At 38.5% G+C, this 25,133-nt stretch overlaps 1 protein-coding gene across 1 annotated transcript; it reads right to left on the reverse strand.

Annotated features, from left to right (window-relative positions):
- Nucleotides 1-3,954: 3,954 nt before the first annotated feature.
- Nucleotides 3,955-23,081, reverse strand: ADRA1B (adrenoceptor alpha 1B). The gene is made up of 2 exons (XM_005446651.3): nt 21,636-23,081; nt 3,955-5,079 (listed from the first exon to the last, which is right to left on the reverse strand). Exons 1-2 carry the CDS (start codon nt 22,606-22,608, stop codon nt 4,517-4,519), a joined length of 1,536 nt encoding a protein of 511 aa, XP_005446708.2. The 5' UTR covers nt 22,609-23,081; the 3' UTR covers nt 3,955-4,516.
- Between the last annotated feature and the right edge of the window lie 2,052 nt (nt 23,082-25,133).

Raw genomic sequence — 25,133 nt, forward strand, 5'->3', positions numbered from 1 at the left:
CTCTCCCTTTCACATTTAGAAAGATAATAGAAAACTGCTTTTCCAAAGAGTAAAGAATGTAGAATGCTCTAGAGTTTCGGTCTCATTCAGTTGGATTGATTTTACCATAACTCTTTTAAAAAATAAGAAGCACTTTTGTGATAGCTGAGTGCATTGAAACCTAATGGGTTTAATTTATGTGCAGCTGGACTGTAACAATACTCCGTGAGCCATTACAGCTGTGCCTCTCAGCTGAATGGCTTTGTACAAGCCCCTAGTTAGTGATTAAGCTCCACATAGTAGCTTAACCTGGAGAGATTCACAGTGTTTTATGAACACCTTCTGTGCTAAATGGCAGCAACTCCTCTTTGGAGGCAAATCTATTTGCCCACAAAATGGGTTCATCATAAGGTCTGTTAATAGGCATCAAAATATGCATAATGGAGTATAGTTGCATGTGATAGATCACCATTGTGTTCCAATTGCCATTTCACTAGATTGTGGATGTTCTGCTTGTCAAATTAATTTTGTCTGTACTAAAAAAATGGGCTAATATGGACTTGTCCCACAAGGTTTGATGATGATGCCCTGACCCAAGTAGTTTTTCCTTTAAAGGAAAACATTGCAACAACTGAAGGACTAACAAAGGGAAGAGGGTGATTGCTACAGCCTCATTTGGGCTGACTTTGCCTGGTGGAGGTTGTAGAAGATTCCAATGGTGAAAATAAAGGTATTTAGAATAGATTTGTTCTAGAGAAGTCAGGTGGCTTTGCAAGGGTTTCATTTTTTAAGGTGGCATATCAGACTTCCTCCTCTTTAATTTTTGTGATCCCTCCCTCAGATCCATGTATTTTTTTTCCCATGTTTATGATCAGTTTTATTGCCTGTACCTTCATTGAAGCTGTGGCTGGAGGTGAAGTAGGTGTTGTTGGCAGCTTATGAGCAGATGTGACATGACTTTTTTGAAGTCTTCCATAATTTAACACATTTGCGTGAATGACACCCCACTGGTACAGTGTTGCTGTGTATAAGAACAGGCTGTTATGTGACCCTACAAAAATGGGAATTCCTAAGACAAAAAGTAAAGAGCTTGGAAGATCAGCAGTCATCTATTTGTTTTGGGGAAGTCGTGTAATATGCACGGCTATGGAGAGCCTAGCAGAGCAAGATGTATACATGACCTGGAAAAAAGCTTGGAGAAAAGAAATGTATTTTGGAGAAATATTATTTCCATCTTATAATTGTTACAGCTACAAATTGTAGGCTCTCCAATCTTAAAATTTAATTGGGTAGTGATTAAGAATGACAAACTGTTAAAGTGGTATCTGAAGTATGTATCGGGTATTGCCTGAATTTCCTACTTATTTCTGTTATCACTGTTTGCTGTGCTGGAGCCCACAGTTTGTCATTCCTTCATCTGTGTGATGCTAGGGATTGTATGAGATGATCCCTTAAGATGTGGCCTAATGAATAGCTATGAAAACTCAGCCTGATGTAAATGTCTGTCTTAGAAATGCCAGAATGTATTTGTTTTGATTGCCTGTAATTATTTCCAATTTCTTGTTTTCCATCTTCAACATAAGATGTTGAAAGAACTTTTTCCCCCTTCTTGTTTTCCCTAGTATCAGAAATCCCAAAGCAAAGCTTCTCTTAGTTTCCTGTTTTCCTGGCAAGGCAGCATAACCAAGTCATGTCTCCAGGGAGGTTGCCCCAATATACTTGCTGGACTTGGGCTTGAGGAAGGGAAGCACTACAGGGTAGAGATCCTGTGCATCTTAAGCCACATATGTTTTGCATGCAGTTCAAACTGTCTCCCACGCTAGGTAGGGCATGGGAAGAGCAGCAGCGCTGTGGCTGGCTGTGAGAGAAAGCAAGCTAGCAGGGGTGGATGAGTTCGTGTTGCTGTCCCTGCAGAGTCCAGCAGCCTTCCCAGCTCAAATTTACAGAAGAGCAGTGTAACTCTTGGGAAAAAATAATATTGTGCCTGTGGAATGCCTTCTTTTCTCCAGTCTTTAAGGCTTATGGCACGTTTTTGGAGGTTTTGGCTCTCTGAGGGTTTTGGTATATGATTCATAAGGTTAGAGGCACTGGATATTGTAAATGGCATGGACTAGCATGGTGTGAATGCATATCTTCTCCTCCTGATCAATTACAGTGTCTAGAGAAAGCTGTTTTTTCAGTACTGAAATGGCTGAAAATCTCTTTTTATAGATCTCAAAAAAGCAGTAAGGGAACTTTCCTTGCAGTTTTTGTTACATTCTGTGTAAAAATGTACAAAGATTATAAGTACTCGTACGTCACTGCAGTATGGGATAAAAGCCTATCTGATTTCATAGGTAATTAGAGAATTATGACATTGTTTAAGGAGCTTAAATGATAATGTGGAGATCACACAGTCTTTGTTAGGACTAGAAACTAATTAAAAGAACTGTCAGTCTCTTAAAGCTACATAGTTAAAGGCTTTAGAGTAATGGAATGCTATTTATTCTGAAACCTCATAGTATCACTTAGAAATTTTCAAATATGGATAGCATTACTTGGATTTACTTTATAGTGTACAAGTCATGTGTGACTCAAAATCTAGCTGAATTGTGCTGTCAGGTGGTTAGGTTAAACAAATCTATTTTCAATTAACAGTAATTTTGAAGAAGCTTTATAAAACCCAAAAGTGTTTGACAGACTACTGTTGGTTCCTTCCAAAAATTGTAACAATAGATTAGAAATACAGCCCTCTGCCATTTAGGGGCCCAATGGGGATAGCTTCATACTAGTATATCATAGCTAGATAGAATATTCTTTATGGCAGCCTCAATATATGAACAATAAGAGTTTGTTTTTCTGTTTTATAATACTTCTAATTTTATAAGCATTTTTCCTTTAAGAGGAAATTACAGACTTACCCCAATAAAAATTGAATTATTAAAATAGGAGATTGGCCATAACTTCAACCAAGGTAAGACTTAAAATATATTTGTGAGATTCTTACTATAGCATAAGACCATGGGAACACCTTGGAACATGACTTTCCTATCATTGCTCACTGAGCTGGGGGATATTTCATCTAACCACAATCCACATCCATCCCTGTCTACTTAATGAAAGAATATACATTTAAGGAAACAAAAGGAAATGGCTCTCCTTTGGGACCTAGCATTGTTAAATTGTCCCTAAGTGTTTTTAGTGCATCTGTTTATGGTTCATTCTCCATTTCAAGCTTTAAAAAATGTCACTGTAATTCCTAATAAGGAAAGTCTTTGGTTGGAGGAAAGAGTAAATACCACTTTCCACAGTTTGTACCACTTTATGTAAAAAAATCAGTTTAGTGATTCACACTTAATTGGAAGAGATGAAAATAATTTCCAAACATAACCTAAAATGTCCTAGAAGGTATTCTCAGGAGTTCTGTTAGAGTACTATATTACTGAGGTGAAAAATATTAATGACAGTGAAACTTACATTACTCCATTGTTTTGACTCTTTCTCTTCTTATCCAAGTGGCAAAGTAAAAGCCTTTAAATGTGCAGTACTATTTTCACAGTGCGCTGAAAGAACCAGGGCCCCAGTGTGTTTGTCTTAAGGCTGGGTTTTGGGCCTTCATCGGTCACTGCTCTTTTGTGCTGTGTTCATGACACTGTTTATGAGGTATTTGGAGTGATTTATGAGCGTTGCTTGTAGTAATCAAATCCTCTGGTAGCCTGTATGTTTACAGGACACTTACTAATGTGCTGAAATGTAGATTATGAGCTCTCGTCATTGCTGATATTTTCAAACTTTCAAAAAAGAACATGGTGAAGGATAGAGGAGTTACATATGTTGCTGATAAGGGAATCATGGAAGGGAAGCAACTGCAGAGAGATTCAGGAGCATCCTAGGAGTTACAATGGCAAACTTAACCACTGAGTGTTTTATTTTGAAGTGAAAATTGTGATGGGGGAACTTGGCTGAATTCCAGTCCTGTAGTAATCTGTGCAAGTATTTAAATTGTTTCGAAATTACTTTAATCTTTGTAATTGTTTTCCATTTCTAAAGTGCTAATGTACAGTGAAGTACAGCAACAATAGGAAATCACAGGCAAGATCAGTGGTTGTTAGTACCCTGCAGGAGTACAAACAACACTGCATTGCTTACTTCCACTCTCAGGCACCCATACATGCGACTAGCACACATGTACACACACACATTCATACACATTTCTCCTGCCCACCCCATATTTATACATTCTTTCTATATACACATGTATTTGGCTGTTCCACAGCACTTCCGTGACAGCTAAATAGTTCAGTGTGCACTTCCCTGGGTTTATGCGGCATCTTTCCTGCATTCTGTTTTTGCTTCAGTAGCCTCTGGCAGAATATGGTTAGCCCCAATTTTGTGCTGCGCTTGTGACATAAATCTGCCTGTTCGACATAAATCTGCCCGTTCCTCACTGGCTTCCTTTCAGTGCTATACTGAGAAACTGTGCAAAGGTCCATTTCTTCACTGGGACTAAATGTCAATCAGGTTAGTGTACAAAGAGAACAGACAATTTAGAATCTGTTCATTCCAGCGTCATGTTTGCTCTACAGTCGGTTTTGCCATTCAGTGTGTCACAGAGGTCCTCATGGTCTCTATTACTGGAAACTTGGCTGCCAGCAGGAACATGTCCATTGCGCTCTGTTAAGAGATTGAAGGTAAAGAACTGGCATGGGTCCTTTTGTCTGCTGCCTTCCTGTAAGGGGCTCAGGAAAGAGCTGGAGTTTTTCCATTCCTGGAATGTGCACATCTCCATATGTGGGTGAGTGATTTTGCTCAGGTAGCCAGGGCTGGGAGATGCTGAAGATAATGTCCTCTGACTGCCACTAAGGAAACTCCCGCTGTCTTCCAGAGAGTCTTTCCTAGGGTGTTCAAAGGAGCACCGATTCCAGTTTCTGTAGCTATAGGCCCACCACCCCAGCTGCTTTCGACGGTGGCACTGGCATTTTAGGATCTGTATGAAAGCCCTCTTGAATTCTTTGCTTGAGCAAGGATAGATGATTGGATTCAAGCAGCTGTTAAAGTAGCCAAGCCAAAAAATCACCTTGAAGATCGTTTCAGGGGGCTTCAGAGCCGAAAACAGAGATCCTGTCCAGAAGAAACAAGCAGAGACAACATCTGAGATAATTGGTTTGTCTGCCTTTGAGAAGGGTAAATGTGCCATCAGATCACTGTTATAATCTGTTTATTCAAAATCTTTAATGCATGTTGCTTTCATTTTCAGTCTTTTGGTAATAAAATGTTATTTTTGTGATTTTTACAGCTAATAAGGAAATGCTTTCCACCATCTCAAAGCTAAGGAAGCACATAATTAATGTAGAATTAAAAAATAAAAAGCAGTCCTTGTGTTTATATGTACACATCTATTACACTAACATCTATTGATTCCAGTGAAAGATCAAACCTCCATTGTCCAAGCTGTTGCACAATGCACACATGGAATAAGGTTGTGCCTTCTTCAAAGCGCTTTTAAATGTAATTTTTGAAGAAAGAGGCCTAACTGTTCCTAGGCTTCTTGGAAGGAGTGTGTTCAGACATACCTTATAACTTCTAATACTTTCTCTGGAAGCTCCTAAACATCACCCCATTTATCTAGATTATTATGATAGTACAAACCTCTTGAAACCTGAAGTTAATTATGATACTTCCCATATCTCAGGCATTCATAAAAATGGTGTAACCTGAACAAAGAAGTTATTTTATGAATACTTCCTCTTCTGTTAACACAAAATAATTTCCCTACAGAGGCTGCCCAAATGAAAAACTCATCCTGGGAAATCCATTTCATGTACTTTTAGTATTTAGGCATTCGACAGTTATCCAGGTGGGCAAACACCTTTGTGTCTGGCTTAAGTAATCAAAGAGTGGGGATGCAGGAGAGAATTCTTATTTCAAGAACTGGTGTTAGATTTTAAAGAGTTTTTCAAATGGAAGGTGACACTTAAGCCTCAATGTCACATCTCTGTGAAGAGTGACCTTTTACACTGGAGTGGTTTCAGAGTCCCTGGCCTGTGAAGGCAGCTGAGTCAGTTGTGACTGTCAGGATGCCTTAGTGGGGAGGGATATGATTCTAGGCGTATTTCCCATCTCATAGCAATGTAGAGGCCATGGCTTGGGCCTCAAAACTATGCAAAAGCTCTTCCTAGCTTTGTGGGTAAATAGCTCTCGTGCCACAGCAGATACTGCTGTTTATTTAGATGGCAGTGCTGGCCTGGTGCTGACTATAGGGGTCTGAGCCTTCTTAGCTCACAAGAAATCCAAAGGGAAGTAAGTATGTTTCGTTCCTCACATATCCACTGTGCTCCTCAGTGTGTCAACTAGTCCTTGAGCTGGCTAAGAAGAGAAATTAAGATGCTGAGATGGCATCAGCTATCTCTTCTTCCTGCTCACCGGGGCAACAGGAGTCAGGACAGATCCTGTGAATCCAGAATAATAGATTTCTTCCCTGGCAGTGTTTTGGGATGATGCCAGCTAACACTAGCTCTACCTGTTGCCTCGCAAATAAGCAACATGCTAGCCCTTAAAGTTAAAATGGAGGTTTTAAATTACAAGATTTATAGTATTTCTTTCATGACTCCTGCACTTTACTGACTTTTACTCCATGTACAAGACTCTTGTAAGTTGAACCCATGTCCCTTACTGCTTTGTTGCTGCAAATGATCTGCCAGGTTTCACCAATGCTTTTGTCTGTCTGATGGAGATCCTCCATCTGTCCTGACTGATAATACAGAAAGTAGAGAACAACATGTCTAACATCAGAGAAACTATGCATTGTATTTGATAAATTTCCAACAGATAAATCAAATCAATGAAAACACTTAAAACTGTCTTGTGTTACATACTCGTTGATGAAAGATTCAGCGATAACTCATATGATTCTATGGTATAAGCCATTAAATAGGTGTCAAATTTTTACAAAGCTTCAGGAAAAGTTGGTATAAGTTTATAATTACAGCCAAGATGAGGAAGATGCTCCAAAATCTCCTACATGCACAGTTGCAAACCTTTTCAGGATTCGTTCTGTAAATAATATTTGCTAATATTTTCCCTTGAGTTTAGGGAACAGGGAACAAGTATAAAGCTTTATTATGTACAACAAGGATTTTTTTGGAGCTCACACTGATAAATTCTTAATTTTTTATGGAACTGCCTTAAAATATACATTTTAGCTCTTAAAACCCAGTAAACCTCTTGAAGTGGCTAAAGAGGTCCCATTTTTTCTTATGTGTGAATGTTGAATGAGCAGTGGTGAATTTTTCCAGATCAATGAGTTTGCCTTTCTCTCATACTCTAACAATTGGTAATCTACAGGACGTTCCTCTACCAGGTTAAAATATTTTTAGGCAGGTTAAATATGGACAAAGTAAATGCTGTGGTATAGTTTTTAATAAAATAAGAAAAAAATATTAAGGACATTTACTGACAAATTTTGTGAAATTCCCTAAGAAATAAAATGAGCTAAGCTATAAAGAAGATAACTGGGAACCAATGCAGATGAAAGAGTTGTGCTTATATAATCTATATTGCACATGAACTGAATTTAACTACATACAGTAAAGAATAAAAGACCAAGCAGGGAAAAAGGTAAGAAGCTGAGTGCTGCAAAATGGCTAACCTTTTAAAACTGCTTCAAGAAGTATGTATTCCCTAGGGAAAAAAGGTAAGGAGTTTATGCTTATCTTTCATGATAATCTATTTTTCAAATGCCATTTGAAAAAATGACAGCAGGCCATTTTCAGCAGATGCAGAAGGCATTTTCAAAGGTCTTTTTTATATTAAAGGGCAGCAGCACAAAAGAGCAGAGATTTTCCTCATAGCAACCCTGACTGACAGAGGCACCTTGTGTTCAGACCTGAATCTAGAAAAATCACTGAACTGGGATCAATCATTTAAAAGCTATCATGACCTTAAGCTGAGTCATTACCAGAAAATTTGGAAATATATAAGTTTGAAAAGCTATGTGGTGGTGTGATTTAAAAATAAATGTTAACATTTAGCTACAATAGTAGAAAAGTTTTGAAACTAAGAAATTCAGGAATAAGTTTCAAGGAGTTAATGAAAACACTGATCATTACACACTACTTCATTCTCCACTTTTTCCTGTTTCTGCAAATAGCACAATTCAAGTGTTACTTGACTCTTAATTATACATGAACTAGTAGATTAGGTTTTCACAAGAAGGCGAGGAAGCATGCTTTTCTGAACAAGGAATATTAATTTGATAAATAAGCCATTGATTTATAGACTGGTTTGTTAATTGATCTTATTTCAGACTGATGTAATAAAACTGGATAGAATTCTTAACTCCTCTACCCTTCCTTATATATATATATATATATATGTATCTATATATCTATCTGCAGCTGCTCTGAAGGGAGATGGATTTCATCTTAGGAATTTTGTCTATCGTATAATGTTCTATTACTTTCTCATTTTTTTTCAAAAATCAAGTGGTAGGTGATTATTCCAAGAGGGCCCTAGCAATAAAAGGGGTCACCACAGTCCCAGTGAGAATAAGTTCATATACAGGAGCACCATTCATTTGCTCTCAGGTAGCACTTTTCATCTGTCTGTCATCCTGACTTTGTGCCGTCCTGATTTTACCAGTGGGCAATCTGAGCTGGGGGAGAGTAGAAGCAATCAGTTGAAGGTCATGTGCCAACTAATTTTCACAAGTAAGAAAGTTTGTTTTACCAGGAAGAGAACCAGGAGACCTGGCACAACTCTCAACCACTAGAACTCACAGTGGGTAGTACAGCACATCCAAGTAGTGTGTTCAGTGGGTTGTGCTACGTTTGTCACCACCCAAGAAAAAGCAGAATTCAAGAATATTTCCTGGGATTAACAGAAACTGGTTGATGCACCTGATCAGATACATTTCTGGCTGTGCAGAGGCTATACTGCATGATCATAGCAAAACCACCTGTGATGGAATCCGTGGCTAATGAAGAGATCCTCTACCACCAAAAGCTACAGATGCTCTGAAATGTAGTAGTTTTGTAATATGACTTGCATCATGGTGAAGGAAAAGGGACTAAGGACAGACATGACAATTCATCTTTAAAAACATAAGTTATCTGCTAAGAAGGAAATGAAATTGTTTTCCAGGTCCACAGTGGCAAATATATGAAGCACAGTGATTTGAATCGCGGCAAGGCAAACTGAGATTATGGATTTGGAAACACTTTCTGTCTTCCAAGAAAGGAAAATTCTGGAATATACTACCTAAGAAGGATGTAAAAATCCACGCCTGGAGTCTTTTAAAAACAGAGTAGACACACATCTACTGATATATGTATAGCTGATCCAACCTTTGGGTTGGAGGGTGCCCTGAATGACCTCTTCAGATCCCTTCTAGTCCCTTTTTTCTCCAATTAACTCTGCAGAATATAACTGTTTTCATCAGGAAAACTTTAATGGCTTAAGTTTTGGCAGCCTACCAGATACTGTAGGCTTAGATCCCCTTGGTAAATATATCCATTATTTAGGTTGAGGATTAACTGTTAGAAAACTGGAATGTCCGAGAGAGATACTTATTTGGGCACTTACTCTCTTCAGGGCTTCAGAAAGTTTCTAAGTTTTTGTCTTCAGTCCCTCTTCACTGGGTGGAATCCCAGCCTGAGTTTTCTACAGAGAGAAGCTGTTCTTTATTATTCAGAAGGTGGTTTAGATAGATGTTGCCATACATGCCATGTACTTCTAAATATAGTTTAATTTGGTGACTATTATGCAAAGCTCCACTGCCTCTCACCATATAAAGATATACAAAATATTTTGATTGCCTTGTATATTTTTAACATCACCCTTTTCCCTACCTTGTTCTTGGAATTAACAACATTACCTTTTATTTAGCTGCAGACATGCCTTACCTCATCATTAACCTGTCAGGAGCAAACAACTGCAGGCTATTTTGGTACCTTGATAAAATGATAAAACTAAGCCTACTAGACACACTCTCTAAACATCAGACTAATATTTCCTCCCCTAATCTCCAACTACTTTCCCATCGCAGTCTGATAAACAGATTAAATATTTCCCTGTACTGATTTAGATTGCTTTTCAAAATGGCTAGAAAATTTTGCATATGATTATCTCCTCAGTGATTTGTTTGTGACAAGGGTAGCCAGAGTGACTTCCCTACTCAAACTGATCACTTTCCTGATGCTTCATGTTTAACATCTTCACTCTAAGAGAATGTGTATTTTCTATTCTTTCTTACTTTTCTGCACTAAACCCTGTGATTTATTAAACATAGCCCCACAATCCTCTGATTGCACCATTGACACCAATGAAGCTTTTGCAAAGCCTGTGTCCAGAACAAATGGAGAACAGGAAATATTTCAGAAACTCAATCAGATTGATCGGTTTTCATTGTTTTTGACCATGCTCACAGAGTTGATAGAGCTATTCAGTTTGGGAATACACTGAGCAGCAGCAAATATCATGAAAAGGAATCAATAAGTATTTTATTTAGTAACAGCTAATTTTGATTAGAGTCTGGTTCTTTACAATGAATTCTTTATTACACAGAAAGTAAGTAAAGCATCCTCAATGAAATTAAGGAACGTTGTGGGAAGCAATTTGCCATATTAATTTTTTCACATATTCTGCAGAATATCTGTCCAGAACATCACTGAGATTAAAATTCAGAGTCCAGTGGAGTCAGTGGGAGTCTTTGAAAGCCTTTGTAAAGGCTCATAAGAACTTCAGTGGACTTTGGAAGAGTCCTTAAAATATCAGGGTAAGCAGCAGGAAAATCTTCTGAACTGGCTTAATCCCAATACTCTTAACTAAGGAAAACTCTTCACTGAAGGAGGTTTTGATGTGGCCCTCTGCAGAGGAGAAACACACACATGCACGCATGCATGCATACACATACCTGCACACCCACCCACCCCTCATATTCTTTCCTGGTCTATTTTTCTTCCATCTAAATATCTGCTCCTTTGCTACCTCTCGCAACTGACCGCTGTATTTGTAGAGAAAGGAGGATGGGAAAGTTAAGACTTCTATTTAAGGATTCTTAATGTAGTAGTTGGCGAGCTTCTTGACGAAAGTGTAATACACAGGACATATATGAGTTTCTATTTCCACTTTATGGAAGGAAGAACTTAGCATCAAAATTAGACCTGCCAATGCAACCAACCAACCAGACAAAACACCCCAAACTACTTCCAGGAGAAGGGAGCAAACTTGCTACTCCAATTGTGTGCATATACAAGGTGATCAGATACTACAGTGATTAGCTGGAGTTTATAACTGAAAAATAACCTGTAAGATAATCTTTATGAGTTAGAACTTTTGAAATTGTCTTTGATATCTCTGTGCCATTCTGTTCTGTGTGCTATTTTAAGCCACACAGAGGAAATAACAATGTATAAGAAACAAATAGTTTGTGACAACAGTCATTTGTGAAATATCACTGGGTTCCATTGTGTGGTTGTATTTCCTCCCTTCATCCTTTGTGCATGGAATGTATATATATTTATACGTGATGGGGCTGAAAGCCAAGAACATAATAGAACTACAGAATTATTGCAGTGGGAAGGGAAGTTATGGAGTCTCTTGTCTAGCCCCCTGCTAAAAGCAGGATCAACACTGCATTAGGTCCCCTGAAGCTTTCCCTTCTCCAGGCTGAAGGAGACCTGTTCCTTCAACTCTCCTCACACAATGTGCTCCAGCCTTGTGATTGTTTTTGTTGCCTGCACTGGACTCATTCCAGTTGATCGCTGTCTTCCCCTGCATGGATGCAGTACTCCAGGCACGGTCTGAGTGTTGAGTAAAAGGCCATAATCACTTTGCTCCATCTGCTGGCTCCATTCCTGTTACAGAGCCCAGTATGCTGCAGTTTGCATCTGACAGGCATTTGAATGGTTTTACATCCTATGTTAATGTTTGTGTGAGCCATCTTCATGGGAGAGGGTATTCTCTGTGTATGTATTTTCAAGAATGCCCTGTATTTATTATTTGTACCCAATGGGAGGAAAATTTTAAGCTGTTAATGATTTTTTAACATAAAATTAACCATATTCTCCTTTACTGCCTGCTTTCTCTTTAATATCTCTGCTTTTTCTTTTTCCATCCAGGCATGTTCACTCTCCAGTAATTTCCTGTCTTCCTCTTAATTTTTAAATATTTATTTCTACTCTGCTTATGTCTTACTTAGTTCTTAACTCCAACTGCTAATCTCTTCTCTAATTTTATGTTGTGACAATTGTCTTTTATTAATTAAACCTCCTTTTTAATAAGTTGTGTATTTGTTATCAATTAAGTATATACATTACTATAGAATCATCAGTTCTGTTCACAATCAAGCATTTGATACGTGGATTAGATAATAGTTGGGCAGGAGAACTGTAAATTTCCTGGATTTAAGGAGAAAAAGTCTCTGTGGATAAGTTTTGCATTGTCAGGTGCTATGTTTTCTGCCCATTACAAAAAAAATCACATTTCAAAATCTTCTAAATCCTGTTTTGCTAAGATGAGAGCCAACCTAGGGTGAGTGTATGTTCCTGTTTACTGGAACAAACACAACATTTGCTTTTATTGAAATAAAATGGTCTAGAGTTGTTTAAGTGCTTTGCTGTTTGTCAGTTGATATTCCAGTAGTAGAAAACTAGAGAGTTTCACTGCACAGGGTTTTGTCATTGTCTTAAGGTTAAAGAAAAGCCATAAAATTTGAAACTACTTGTCTCCATTCATAACAAGTAGAAAATGAAGTGTTTCAAAACTTGAAACACTGATTTGGGAGTATTCTGGAGAGTAAACCACCTTCTTGTTTGAATACTATAACATGGAAATAGAGAATTGGTAATTAGTATTTGGAAGTTTTGTCTGGTCAAATCTAGTTAAGGTAACCTTGGAAGGCAAACATACCCTCCTTTGTTCAGAGGAGAGAATCATTCCGTTTTGGTGCAGATTGGAGTCATTCTGGCTGGAGTTTAATCTGAACTTTTCAACATTCTCCACAAAAGAAAATTCGAATGTTTTAAAAACTGCTCTAGTGATGAAAAGCATTGCAAAATACGAAATGATAACAGATGAGTTCTGAAACACGAAAAACGGGAAGCTTCAACAATATCAAACCCAACAATCTGTTCCTGAGAAGACAATTTTTCCAAAAATGACTATTGTTTTGCAAGAAATTTGTGGAATGATGGAACTCAGTCTTCTATGAGAAGTTACTTGATCAAATTTGTAATGTGATCAGCGAGAGCCCCGTGCTAGGCAGTAGGTGGCTGCTGATGGCCTGGCTGGGAACCGCCGCATCTCCTGCAGTTCATGCTTTGACTCCTGCTGCAGCTGTAACTGCTGGTAGCTGCTTATGGCTGAGTTATGGCCACTTCCTAATAAACAGGGAAAGCTCAGATACTATGTGTGTATAGCTAGTAAAATTCTCCCTGTAAAAGTAATAAGCTGCCTCTGAACAGAATGTTATGAGTTTAGAGAATGCAGAAAGGATGTGTTTGTCTTTTATTAAGTTTTCTGCGGTCCTTTTTACCCCATGCTTAGCCAAGTCAGCATGCCAAGGTTTTAAAGCTAATTGGATTTCTACAGCTTCTGATTTCTTTCCTTCCAGCATTCAATGTTTGTTTACATTCCCCTGGACTTATTTCATGTAGGAAAAAAGCCACAGTTTACGAACAGTAGAGGATGAAATAGAGAGTATGGTTATAAAATTAAGAATTGATCAAGCTGGGAGGGACTGCAGGCCTTCTGGAGAAGAGGGTTAGGGTAATGGTGAAAAAAGAGCATCCAAAAGCAACAGGGTAAAATTCAATAAAGAAAATTAAAGGAAGGATGGTTAAATTGTAACTACTACAAACAAGTAATGATGGCTAGCATTTGGTTATGGTTTTCAAGCATGTTTGTGTCTCTGTGGGATGCCTTGGGCTGCATATCCCAGCAGTTCCCAGGCTGCCAGGCTGGGGAGCACCATGGGAATCCCAGTAACCTTGCAGTCACCAACATGCTGCAGAGCTGCTCTCCCGAGTTTGTGGGTAACTTGTGTGTGTGTGTTGGGGGAGAGCACTTTGCTGTTGAGGAAGGAGATATAATAAATAAGGACTAACTGACTAGACAATGATATTGCAGAAGATAATGTGGGAGATATAGAAATACAAATACAATGCTGTTGCAAGTACAGCGGTTCTCATTCTTCATTGTGTTAATAGGCAAATGGCATACATGTCCAAGGGTCTAGGTCAGCTATCAAGAAGAGTGTCCTGTTGTGAGTAATTTATGTCCTAGAACTGACTATGTATAGCAGTTGCTGGATTAGCTTTGCTGGAACCTTCTGGCCCTACAGTGAGCAAACACTTGTGAGAGGTGGTGAAGGTATCATTCAACCAGTCATCAACCCTTGAGTCTTTAATTTCTCTGTTTTCCAGCTGAGTCAAGGAAGTCACACAGAAATCTCACCTAACTGTTCTGACAGGGTAAAAGTGGTTCATACTTTTTCCTCCATCCCATTCAAAAAAGGAAATAAATGTCTGCAAACCAGTACATTACTGGTATTAACTAAACTCAGTAACTCATACCAATCTAAGGCCTGATGCTGTTTAGACAAGTTCTTAAGGAGGCAGATGAAAGTAGCAGACGTGCACAAATGCAGAATCTGACCATAAAGAGTACACCCCCCTATGGATATGCTCATGAGTAAGAGCAAAACCTAAGGAAAACATTTTCCTTGCTGTCTGGTAGGCTGAAAAAAATTATTGTTTCTATTTCTAATCCTAATTGAAATTCACAAGTTCTTATCATCCACACTATCTATCTCTGATAAAGGGTACCTTATATTTCAGATGAACAAATCACTTCTATGAGACCTGTATGAACTTCATTCACAATGGCTCAAGTTTGAGAGCATTTTAAAGGCTCCAAAAGGAGATGTACCAAGAATGGCCAAAATAAAACCACAACTTTACCTTCCTTGAAGCTTTGGTTATGGAAGTTGTAGTGCAGATAGGGATCAAATCTTTTTACTAAAACCCAGAGTTGCTAACTTTCTTATGGTACAAGGAATTGCAAAGCAGAGTAGCTATGTTTGCTTTTTTAAAGGGACATTGCCTACATATGTGACCACAGAGCTACTAAACTGGCATTCCTAGCATGGTAAAATTGTCTCTGATAGACAGAAGTTAAGAGATAATTATCTGTTCCAGAGATCCTGCTCTGGTCTGCGGTCCATGACTGTCCTTCCTACAGCATCATACAAAAGATGGTGTTGATTCTTAAATAATTGAGAGCTGAAAAATGTTTTTAAAAACGTATGGTACAACACACCATTTGCAAGTTGTTACTTAGAAGTGCAATAGAAAAAACAAATAGGAGCTTTATTTGCCCAGCCCAGAAAGAAAAAAAGGAAAGCTGTAGGTTTTTTAAAAAGCAATAAAAAAGAGCAATAGGATTAAGGTTTTTCATGCCTCATCCATAGTTGTCACATTAGCAAAAATTCTGAGTATATTTTGAATAACAAAACATGGAGATACAAGATATGGAAAATACATGAGATGTGGAAAAATTCCATCAAGCACTTACATTTTTGACACAAACTCTACCTCTCAGTCCAGAATAGCGATGATGACTTACACCATGGAGAGAATTCACTTGTGCTTGAATTGTATTGCCCTCATATAAATATGATAAAATTCAGATCAATTTTAGTTACAATTCTGTTGGGTACTCTAAAACTGACAGTAGATAGGGACAGAAACATGTTATTATTGTTATTACTCTTTTGTCCAAAAGAGTTAGAGTTTTGCAGCTTGCTACTAGAAAGAATATGCGCCAAGCTTATTCTTGTTTTACAAAGGATTAGCTGATTAAAGGAGTCTAGAAAAGCTAATCTCAGTCTGCTGACATTTCATTTATTATACTTAAATATCTTCAATTGCTGAGCATGCTTTGGTGTCTTCTCCCCTTCTCACTTCTGACATATTCTGAGGCAATCTGCCTTGGGCGTCGTTGGTAAATAATAGGACTCTGCCATGGAATTGAATAACACAGCTACAAAGATATTGTATGTACTTCCATTATATTGTATCTCTTTTGTTAGAGACTGATGGTTATTGCTTTTCAGTTTCTAGGTATCACTTGGAAGCCTGTCAAAATAGCACAAAATCTTGCAGTGGGTTATGCGGGAGGACTTCTGTGAAGATACTAAAAGAATCATCACATGTTTTTTCATGTCTGTATTTCACAGATAGGTACACTAAAGAATGTGCAGCTGAGATCCTGAGGTATGGCCTCTAGAACCATATGCACTTGTATAACATTACTCAGTGCTTTCATCATGACTACTAACTGAGCAATAGCATGTGCTTGCAAATGCCTTTGGCATAAGTACCTTGTATCCACTGCCTTGCTGCATGCTGGATGCTGAAAGCAGTCTTTCCTCTAAAATTATGCTTCTCTCCGTTCTTAGATTTCAATAGTTTTGAGATTTCCTATTGCTGCCCAGTGGCTCAGTCCTGATTTTTTATTCTTGGAGATTTCTCATCACCTGAGATGGGATTTACTGCCATCCCTGAGGTTGAATAATCAACATGAGTTGATTTCTTTGTATTTTTTCTGTATTGCTTTGTGTATTTGTTTTTATAAGACTGTACACTTTAAGATTTCCCTTTGTTCCTCTGACCTGCAAGTCAAAAGCCTACATAGGGAGTACCTCAGAATTTGTGCAGTTTCATCTGCTTTGATAAGAACTTTGTTCTAAAAAATAGAAGTCTGTAAGGAACTGCTAATTGGCATCCCTTGCAAACCAAAAGGTTTAAACCATGACCAGCTTAAGGGATGCTATTTTAGCAGTAAAATGAAATGTTTAAATAATCTAGTCTTCCACATGTGATAAAACATGCTGTACTTGTCAGGAAATGCCCTTATGTTTTGTTTTACAGGAATTGGCTAGAAAATAGGAGGAGCAGGTTCCTGCTATCACCTGTGCAATTGAACATTGTACCAAAGATTGACCTGTAAGGGGGCAGAGGTCAGATTGCCCCAAATATAATTAATTTGTACAAATTCTGTGTAACTATTAACTTGGGGGCATCAAATCTACAGAACTAGGCCAGGTAGAGAGGGGGAGAGGAGGCACGACTAAAATGAGATGAAAGGCAAACCAGGCCTAAAGCCTTGCAGAAAGCAGAACCCAGTAGCATTGACAGCACTGGACCTAATGCCTTGAAGTGTTTCCCATGGGAAACTAAGTGGCCTAATTTGGGATTCTTAGTGCAGAGGTGCAGAGGTTGGCCTGATGTAACATAAATCTACATACTGTACTTGAATAACATTTTATTTTAAGAATAATTTTGTATTGGCTGACCTGTCACATGCAGAATATTTTTGTCTTCTTTTTTGTTATTTTATAGAGTGGTTTCAAAAGCTTAATATATAATGGTAGTCAAAGGAGTAGTATATTCATTATGAGGCTCTTGAGACCTTATCCAACTGCCAGTTAAGTTACAAGAATTTTGTTTCTGACTTTAGTGGATAAGATCACAGGTTTTATGGGAGCAAGGAGAGTTAGTCTCTGAACTGGGATGTGAATAATGCTCTGCTGATCTCCGCTGGAGTTAAGCAATAGGCTGGGGAAGTGAATATGCTTTCATTAAAGTAGTGGAGGTGGTGAGTTTTGCCTTTGTGGGGTTTGTGTGTGTGTGTGTCTGGGAGAAGACTGGCAAGCCAGCTCTGATATCTCAATTAACGGGAATGAGACTAAACTTTACATAGTAGCCATGGGGGATACATATGATCCTTCATTTTGTATTCATTTTTTTAATGAAGGTATTGGCATAAAATTTAATATTCCTTTGTTTAAAGGAGTGAGTTTTAATGAGTACCTTATTTCTGCAGGGCTCTAGTCTTTAGATAAAAATCGTTTATTTTACTCAGCGTTTTTTCAGCAATGCATATTTAATATAGTCTTGATGCCTAAGAAAGGATTTGTATGAGGGAGGATAAAAGAAACATTTATTTTAAAGAAGCAACATACTTACTTTTCAAAGATGAGTCACTGAATTTATGGCACAAGAAGTTGTCTTAAAGACACGTATGTCTTAATTTTATTGTTTATGCTGTACCACAAAAATTTGAGTGGCAAGAGAAAGCCATGGAGCATTTATGAATGTGTGCCACAGGGATATTCTGTAGCTCTATTCTGGAAAGAATATCTGGTAGCTACTGGAATAAAACCAAATTTCTCACATGATTCGCTTTGATACCAGTTTTGCTGCATCATCAGGAGCTTAACACTAAAGGCAGCATGGTTCAGTCCTACAAAAAGAGATTGTGGGTCATTCTTCATGCTGATCGTTTCATGATGCTCAGTGCATCATTGTGTCACTGCTGTAAGTCCTCTCTGTAGCTGTATACAGAGCTCTGTCAGAGAGCTTTCCTTGCAAAGCCTTTTGGTTCTTGAAAAACACTCTGTAAGTGTTAATATTATTTCTTTGCCTCTGTCATAGAATATTTATTCAAGCAATATCCCTGCTTTCAGCACTGCATCAGTTCCCAGTATATATCTGCCACCTGATGCAATAATCCTTTGTCTGGAATATCAAAATAGGTAGCTGTGAAATACATTGAAATGCCAGAGTGGAAGAATTATAATTTTGTCTGAGAAACTAGTAGAAGAGCTAAGAAGAAGGAAGCTCCTCTACTTTTAAGCAGATTTGTTAAGACATGGTTTTGGCATGTTGCAGAAATAATGTCTACCAACTTGCCAAATGTTTTGTGATTGGATCCTCTGAAATCCAGAGCTTCTCTGTCGACTCCATACTGCAGTGCCATGGCATTACTGAGTGAAACAGGGAGCAACAAAAACCAGTGAAGATGTGGATGTGAGGTTGTGTTTTGGGTTAATGGTGCAAATATAAGGTATAAAAAACACAAGCTAAGGAAGAAGCCTATCCTTCCAGTACAGCAAATGTAAGTATCTAGTCTGGACTCAGTAGCAGAAGAGGTATTGTAGTTCGCAGCCCTGCACTGATGAGCGAGTGGGCTGTGATCAAAGCAGCCCAGGTCACCTATGGAGAGTTTTGTACATCATCAGTACCTTTTGGATTCTATGGTTTGCCTATCACTGAAACTGATTGCATACCATTGTGTGCTTTTTGTAAGGGTTCTTAATAGCATTTCAGTTAATTTTGTGACTTCAAGACACAAAGCAAAAGATTTCTAGTACCAAGAGTGCAGCACACAAGAAGCTCCTTAAAAAGTCTTTCTCCACTCTTCTGCTATCTCCTCCAGTTAATGGTTGCATTATGCATATCAGGAAAAGGTCTTTTCCCCACCTGTTTTAGTGAGCAATGCTTTAGTCATGCCTAACAGCATTAATTAACTTTGCACTGTTATACAGAGATAAAAAAGTACAACATTCCGGAGTGTGCTAAATAAATTTAAAAAAGAGATCAGGTACAAGGAACAAACCCAGCCCTATTCCTAGTTAGAAAATCAAAGGGAAAGCACTTACTATTTGAAAGCATATTGGATACTATGAATACTTTTTTTCACCCCTTTCTTAGACTAAAGGCTGTCAGTTAAGAGTTGGGCCCCTGAAAGGGTCTCAAGAGGACAGGAGAGCCAGCAGTCTGTATTGCAACACCAAAATACTGATTTTTTCACTCTTTTAACTGACACCGGCAACTTTTTCTGAACCTTGGCTCTGTGAGATACCAAGTGCTCACAGCACTGATGTGAGTGTATTGGGGGTTATAGGCACTCAGTCTGTGTCAGGTCAGAGCTCACAGCAGTGTGTTTAGCTCTTGAGCCCATTCAGCCCCTCTGCCAGAACATGGTGTGCTGTGGTGGAGGCTCTCAGCCTGTCACCTCACTGATGCCTTGGACACAGTTTATATGAGAGAGAAAATCATATTGTGACAAGAGAGAAATTCTCCACTTAGGTGTCTAGAGCAATGACTCATTAAACCTCCCAGGAAAGATCAGGAGTTATGAAATAACTTCTCAAAGGGAAAACTGACAATCTTTCAAGAAATTTAATTATTTCTCATGTTGCTTGTGCCCTGTGACCATAATGTTTTTAATGGACTGGTCTGCATCTCTGTTTATTGAACAGCGTCAGTAGCTATACTGGCTTCTGCTAGCTATGGATATGCTCTACTGCATTCACATTTTTTTTTTTCTTCAAAGTTCCTTCAATAGTTCAAAATCAAGGAGGGAATCTACTTTATCAGGGGATTATGACCTAGTAGCTACATATCTAGTACTACTACTGGTACCATATGGTGAAAATATATGTCCTACCCACTGGTATCTATTTTTGCAGTAGTTGAAAACTTCCTCTATATTATAAACTTTCTTTAAGAGCCAGCACAAGGACTTAAATTTCAGTAGCCAAAGAGAACTTTGCTCACAATTTTTATTCTGTTTAGAGTTTTTGACATCCTTAACATTAGCTTTATGCAGATTCTGAATCATAAAAATTTTCAAGTTTATAATACAATAAGCTAGAGATTATACAGTTGCCCTGCAGTAGCTTAAGTAGTTATCTTGCAGTAAAGAATCTAATCTATATGATATTACACATTCACTGAAATGATAGTTTTATAACACTTTACCAGTACCACGTTGCTGAACTCAATTTAGTTTTCTACAACAGAATAAAAATATTCACTTACTAAAAATATTCACTTACCACTCAATTAGAAATGTTTTGGTAGGGTAACTAAGTAAACATGAATACAGAACATTAATAAAGGCTTTGTCTCCCTTTTCTTTTTCCACCTCTTTCCATATTTAGGCTGCCAGATTGTCTCTGTCTCAGAGAAATGAATTTTGGACAGATATTTTTGAGAGCTTAGTAATTCAACGTCTTGAGATATTTCACTTCACGGGTAGCGCTAGTATTAAAGACAATATAAGCAAATTTCACAAGGATTTGGGAACACAGAACAATGTATTAAGGCTACATCAAATACTTTAATAATAATTTAAAGTTAAAAGTGAACAAAGTGACTGCCAAAAGCTCACATGGCATTCTCCTGAAATGCCTGTCCTAAAACTTACTGAAACCAACAAGAAACTTCCTGTGGGGATCGGTGGGCTTTGTGTGTTTGCTTTTGGGATTTGATCAATGACCTTTGATCAATGACCTTTGAACTGAGAACTAGAACTTTTTCAGCTTCCCAAAGCCCAGGGGAGTTTTGCAGTTCATCATTAGATCAGACTCATTTCCATTTAAGACACCTAATAATGCCAGAGGACCTACTGTATTACAGTAGAAACATCAAACAGTAAACTAAAACAAGAACATTTCAGTGCTGAAACTTCTTCTCTGTGTTCTTACCTAGGATTTTTGTTAAAGCATCCTATAAAAATGTTTCTGAAACCTAATTCAATTCTAACAAAGACCATAAAGGGGTACTTAATATATTAACTCTGAAGATGTTGTCCCCTGATTTGACATCTGCCCCAGACTTTCTGCAGGCTGCACACTTTACAAAGTTTGAGCATGACTCAACGTCAGAAGTACATTACTTTCACTTCCCTTCATCTGTTTGCTGCAGTTCTCAAAATGATATCTACTTACCATTCATCTGATTTTTTTCCATGATGTTTTTGTAGTAAACAACTAACCAACCCTCTTCCCCCCCCCTTCCCACACAGCCCCTTGATTACCCACTTACCTAGTGGCAGAACAATGAAGAAAGGTAGCCAGCACAAGATGAACATGCCAACCACAATTCCCAATGTCTTGGCTGCCTTCTTTTCTCTAGAGAATTTAAAAAGTTTGAAAGCTAAGGAATTCCTGGGATTGTGACTCTTGGATTTCGTGCTGTTTAATGTGTCCTCATGAATGTTCCTGTAATGAATCCGTAAAGTCAGCTCCTTGGAGTTAGACATTTCTTTCATAACCCCAGCTTCCAGGTTTTTAGTAGTCCTTTTTGCCACTATGTAGACCCGACAGTACATCACGAGGATGACAATTAAAGGAATGTAAAACGAGCCCAAGGAAGAAAACAAAGCATAGAATGGTTCTTCAGTGATACGGCACTCTTTGTCGTCCTTGGGTGCTGGTTCTTTCCAGCCCAAAAGAGGCCCAATAGAAATCACCATGGAAAGGACCCAGACACCTAGGAGAGCTAAAATTGCCCTTCTTCTTGTTACCAAAGTTGGATACTGGAGAGAATAACGTACTCCTATATATCTATCTATAGAAATTGCACACAGACTTAAAATAGAAGCTGTACAGCATAGCACATCAACTGCTGCCCAGATATCACAAAATATCCTCCCCAAAACCCAATAACCAAGGATTTCCAGTGTAGCAGAGAATGGAAGGACAGTGAAACTCAGCAACAAATCTGCTATTGCGAGGTTAATTATGAAATAGTTTGTAGGGATTCTTAAATGTTTATTGCAAGCAACAGAGAGAATTACCAAGATGTTACCTATAATAGCAAAGAGTATAAAGGCACCTAGAATAAGCCCCACAATTATCGCCCTACTTATATCCAAGGCAGGTGAATCCAGATTGCTTGCTGTCTCGTTGGAGCTGTTTGCAGAAAGATTGCCATTATTTAGTGGAGGCACTTTCAAGTATCCAGGTATCGATGAATTAGATTTATCACCAAGGTAGGTATTCATCTTAAAAATCATCCTCCATAGCAAGTTATGGTTGGATCCCTTGCAAAACACGCAGATGGTTTGAGTTCAGCTGAAAGTTATCTCTCTACCCAAGAAGTTGCTGCGAAGCCCCGGCCGGTTTTAGATTGAGAACTCATCTCTCCAGCAAGCTGTCAGCTATGAGCCCGTAAAACTTGCAGAGCGTGAAGTCCTCTGAAGCCTGTCAGAAATAATAGGCTGTTCAAACTTGCTTAATTTCTCATACGAACTCGTTTAAACAGAAATTAGAAGGCAGAAGTCTTGGCTGGAGCTCAAAAGTAGCTGTTTTGATCATGACGTCCCTGAAATAAAAGACAGGTTTACTGTTTTCCCTTGTGCATTTGTGGTTCTGTTGGAAGGATGCCTCTGTCTAGCTGCTGTGACATGCGTCTCCAAGAAGGGTTTGTCAGCATTTAGGCAGCTCTGCATGAGCTGGCTGCCTGTGCTCACACGGCATGTGCTGGTGACATCACTGCGGCCGGCCCCGGCGCAGCGCTAGAGGGCAATGCAGTTCAAGTTAAAACTTCCGTATCAAAGTCTGAAAGCTAAACAAATGGAATATATCAATCTTAATTAAAGCATTTGCCACAGAAATCTGGATTGGAAGCCTTTAAAATACCGGTTTCATTATCTGAGAAAAATATGCTTGGTGGGATGTGGTAAAAAAAGCAATTTGAGTACAAAATGATCTAGCGCGCTTTGCCTTTTGCTCACCAAGGAAATGTGTTTGAGTTTATTTTGTAATCGAAGTGAATCACAAGCCATTTTAGAGAACTAATAATATTCCACCTTCTAAGGACAAATAGGTAGGTTCCAAAAATCCCTAGTTTATTCACAGATTCAGTATTTAATGATGGCATAAAAACAGACATGGAGCAGTTTGTTTCTATTTGTAAACTTTTACTTAATAAAGAAAAAGTAACAGATGATCAAAATCAAAATCTCTATTAAGATCTTTATGGTTTTTTTATACTCCTGTGTACCAGGCATACCTGTGCCTTCATCTCTTTTCTACCTAGGTAGCTTTTCCAAGCGTAGGTGCATCATGAATCCCAGCCTTGGAACAGAGCTGAGCAGCCTTACCACAGCCAAATTGAAGGCAGTGAAAAGTATTTAGTAGTCTTTTCAAGGTACTCTTTATGCTTAAGTATCTTCCTATATCTTTGCTAAGAGCTGTGAGACTGTTGTTAACTCATTGTAGCTCTGGGAAGAGCTATCCTCTTACAGTATCCCATAGAGGAAAAAATAAGTAAGAACTGATTGATTTTTTAGATAATAGTCTTTAATGCTGAAAACACTGATTTCTTCATTTTGCGTAGCTTTGTCAGTCACCAGGTAGGGAGAAATATCAGATATTTATTGCTCAGTAACATTACAAACAAAAAGTGAAATATGAGCTGAACACATAACTGCCAAAATACTGTTCTCAACTTTCTGTCATCAGATTATGCCCTACAGCTGTTGTCTGCAGTACTCGGGGTTACTGTATATTGATTTTCCTGTTACAAAATGTACTGTGTTTAAAATAAAAGGTTCAATTTTAATAAGGCAGATATGGCCGAAAGTTGCAGCAGAGTGCTGGTTTTAAGGACAAAACATGTAAACAAAATCTCTGGGTGAATTTTATTTTAGGAGTGTATGGCAGATGTTTGTATAGCCCTTCCCAACAGCAGGGACTATAGCAAAGCACTATCATTCAAAAACTTTTCTTTGAAACATTTACAAGAATGACATGATAGCATGTCATGGAGTCACTGAAGGGAAGAACAAACACTCAATTTACGAGCTTAGCCTCAGCTCTTCTGCCTCTGCTGTCTCCAAGACAGAGCTTTCATTGCTAATAAAAGCAATTAGTGGCCTTTGGTTTTGGACATATATCTTTCACACTTACCATTCTTGCTGGACTCCACGTAACCACTCTTAGTTTTGTTTGTGATTTCTCATTTTGTTTCTCTGCCTTGTCTGTTTAAACCATGAATTCCTCAGGCTAGGGGCTCTCTCCTGTCCTGAAGGTGCAGACACAGCTGTCAGGAGGTGTGATTACAGCTGTGCATGGCCAGGGCATCTGGCTCGGTGCCACTCCCAGTAGAGTTGTGGTAGCAGAGGACAGCAGGAGTAGCTGCTTGCCTGGTCATCCTGGTAGGATTGCATAGCCTGCAGTGAAGCCTGCATTTTCCCACTCTTGGTGCTTGAGCTACATTAATTAAAGCAAGTTTGATTAGATCATTAGGTCCAGACGTAATGGTGTTTCAGCCTTTGGCATGTAAGAAAATACAATCACTGCAAAATGTGGAGAATCGGTGAGGGGGTAAACTGGTCTACTTCACTTTTTTAGCTGGCACCATGTGGGGTATGCCCAGCCTGCAAAGAATAACGAGTGGCCTGTAACTGCTCCCTGGCTTTAGTCGCGCTACATTAAGATTTTGTAGCCCTCCGGAACCAGATCTTTCAATAGCCTTTCAACAGGCACTTCCAGGAGTCAGCTGATTACAGCTTACTGGCAAGGTCCAGGGCACGGT

Source organism: Falco cherrug, chromosome 8 (assembly GCF_023634085.1).
Source record: "Falco cherrug isolate bFalChe1 chromosome 8, bFalChe1.pri, whole genome shotgun sequence".
Lineage (NCBI taxonomy): Eukaryota > Metazoa > Chordata > Aves > Falconiformes > Falconidae > Falco > Falco cherrug.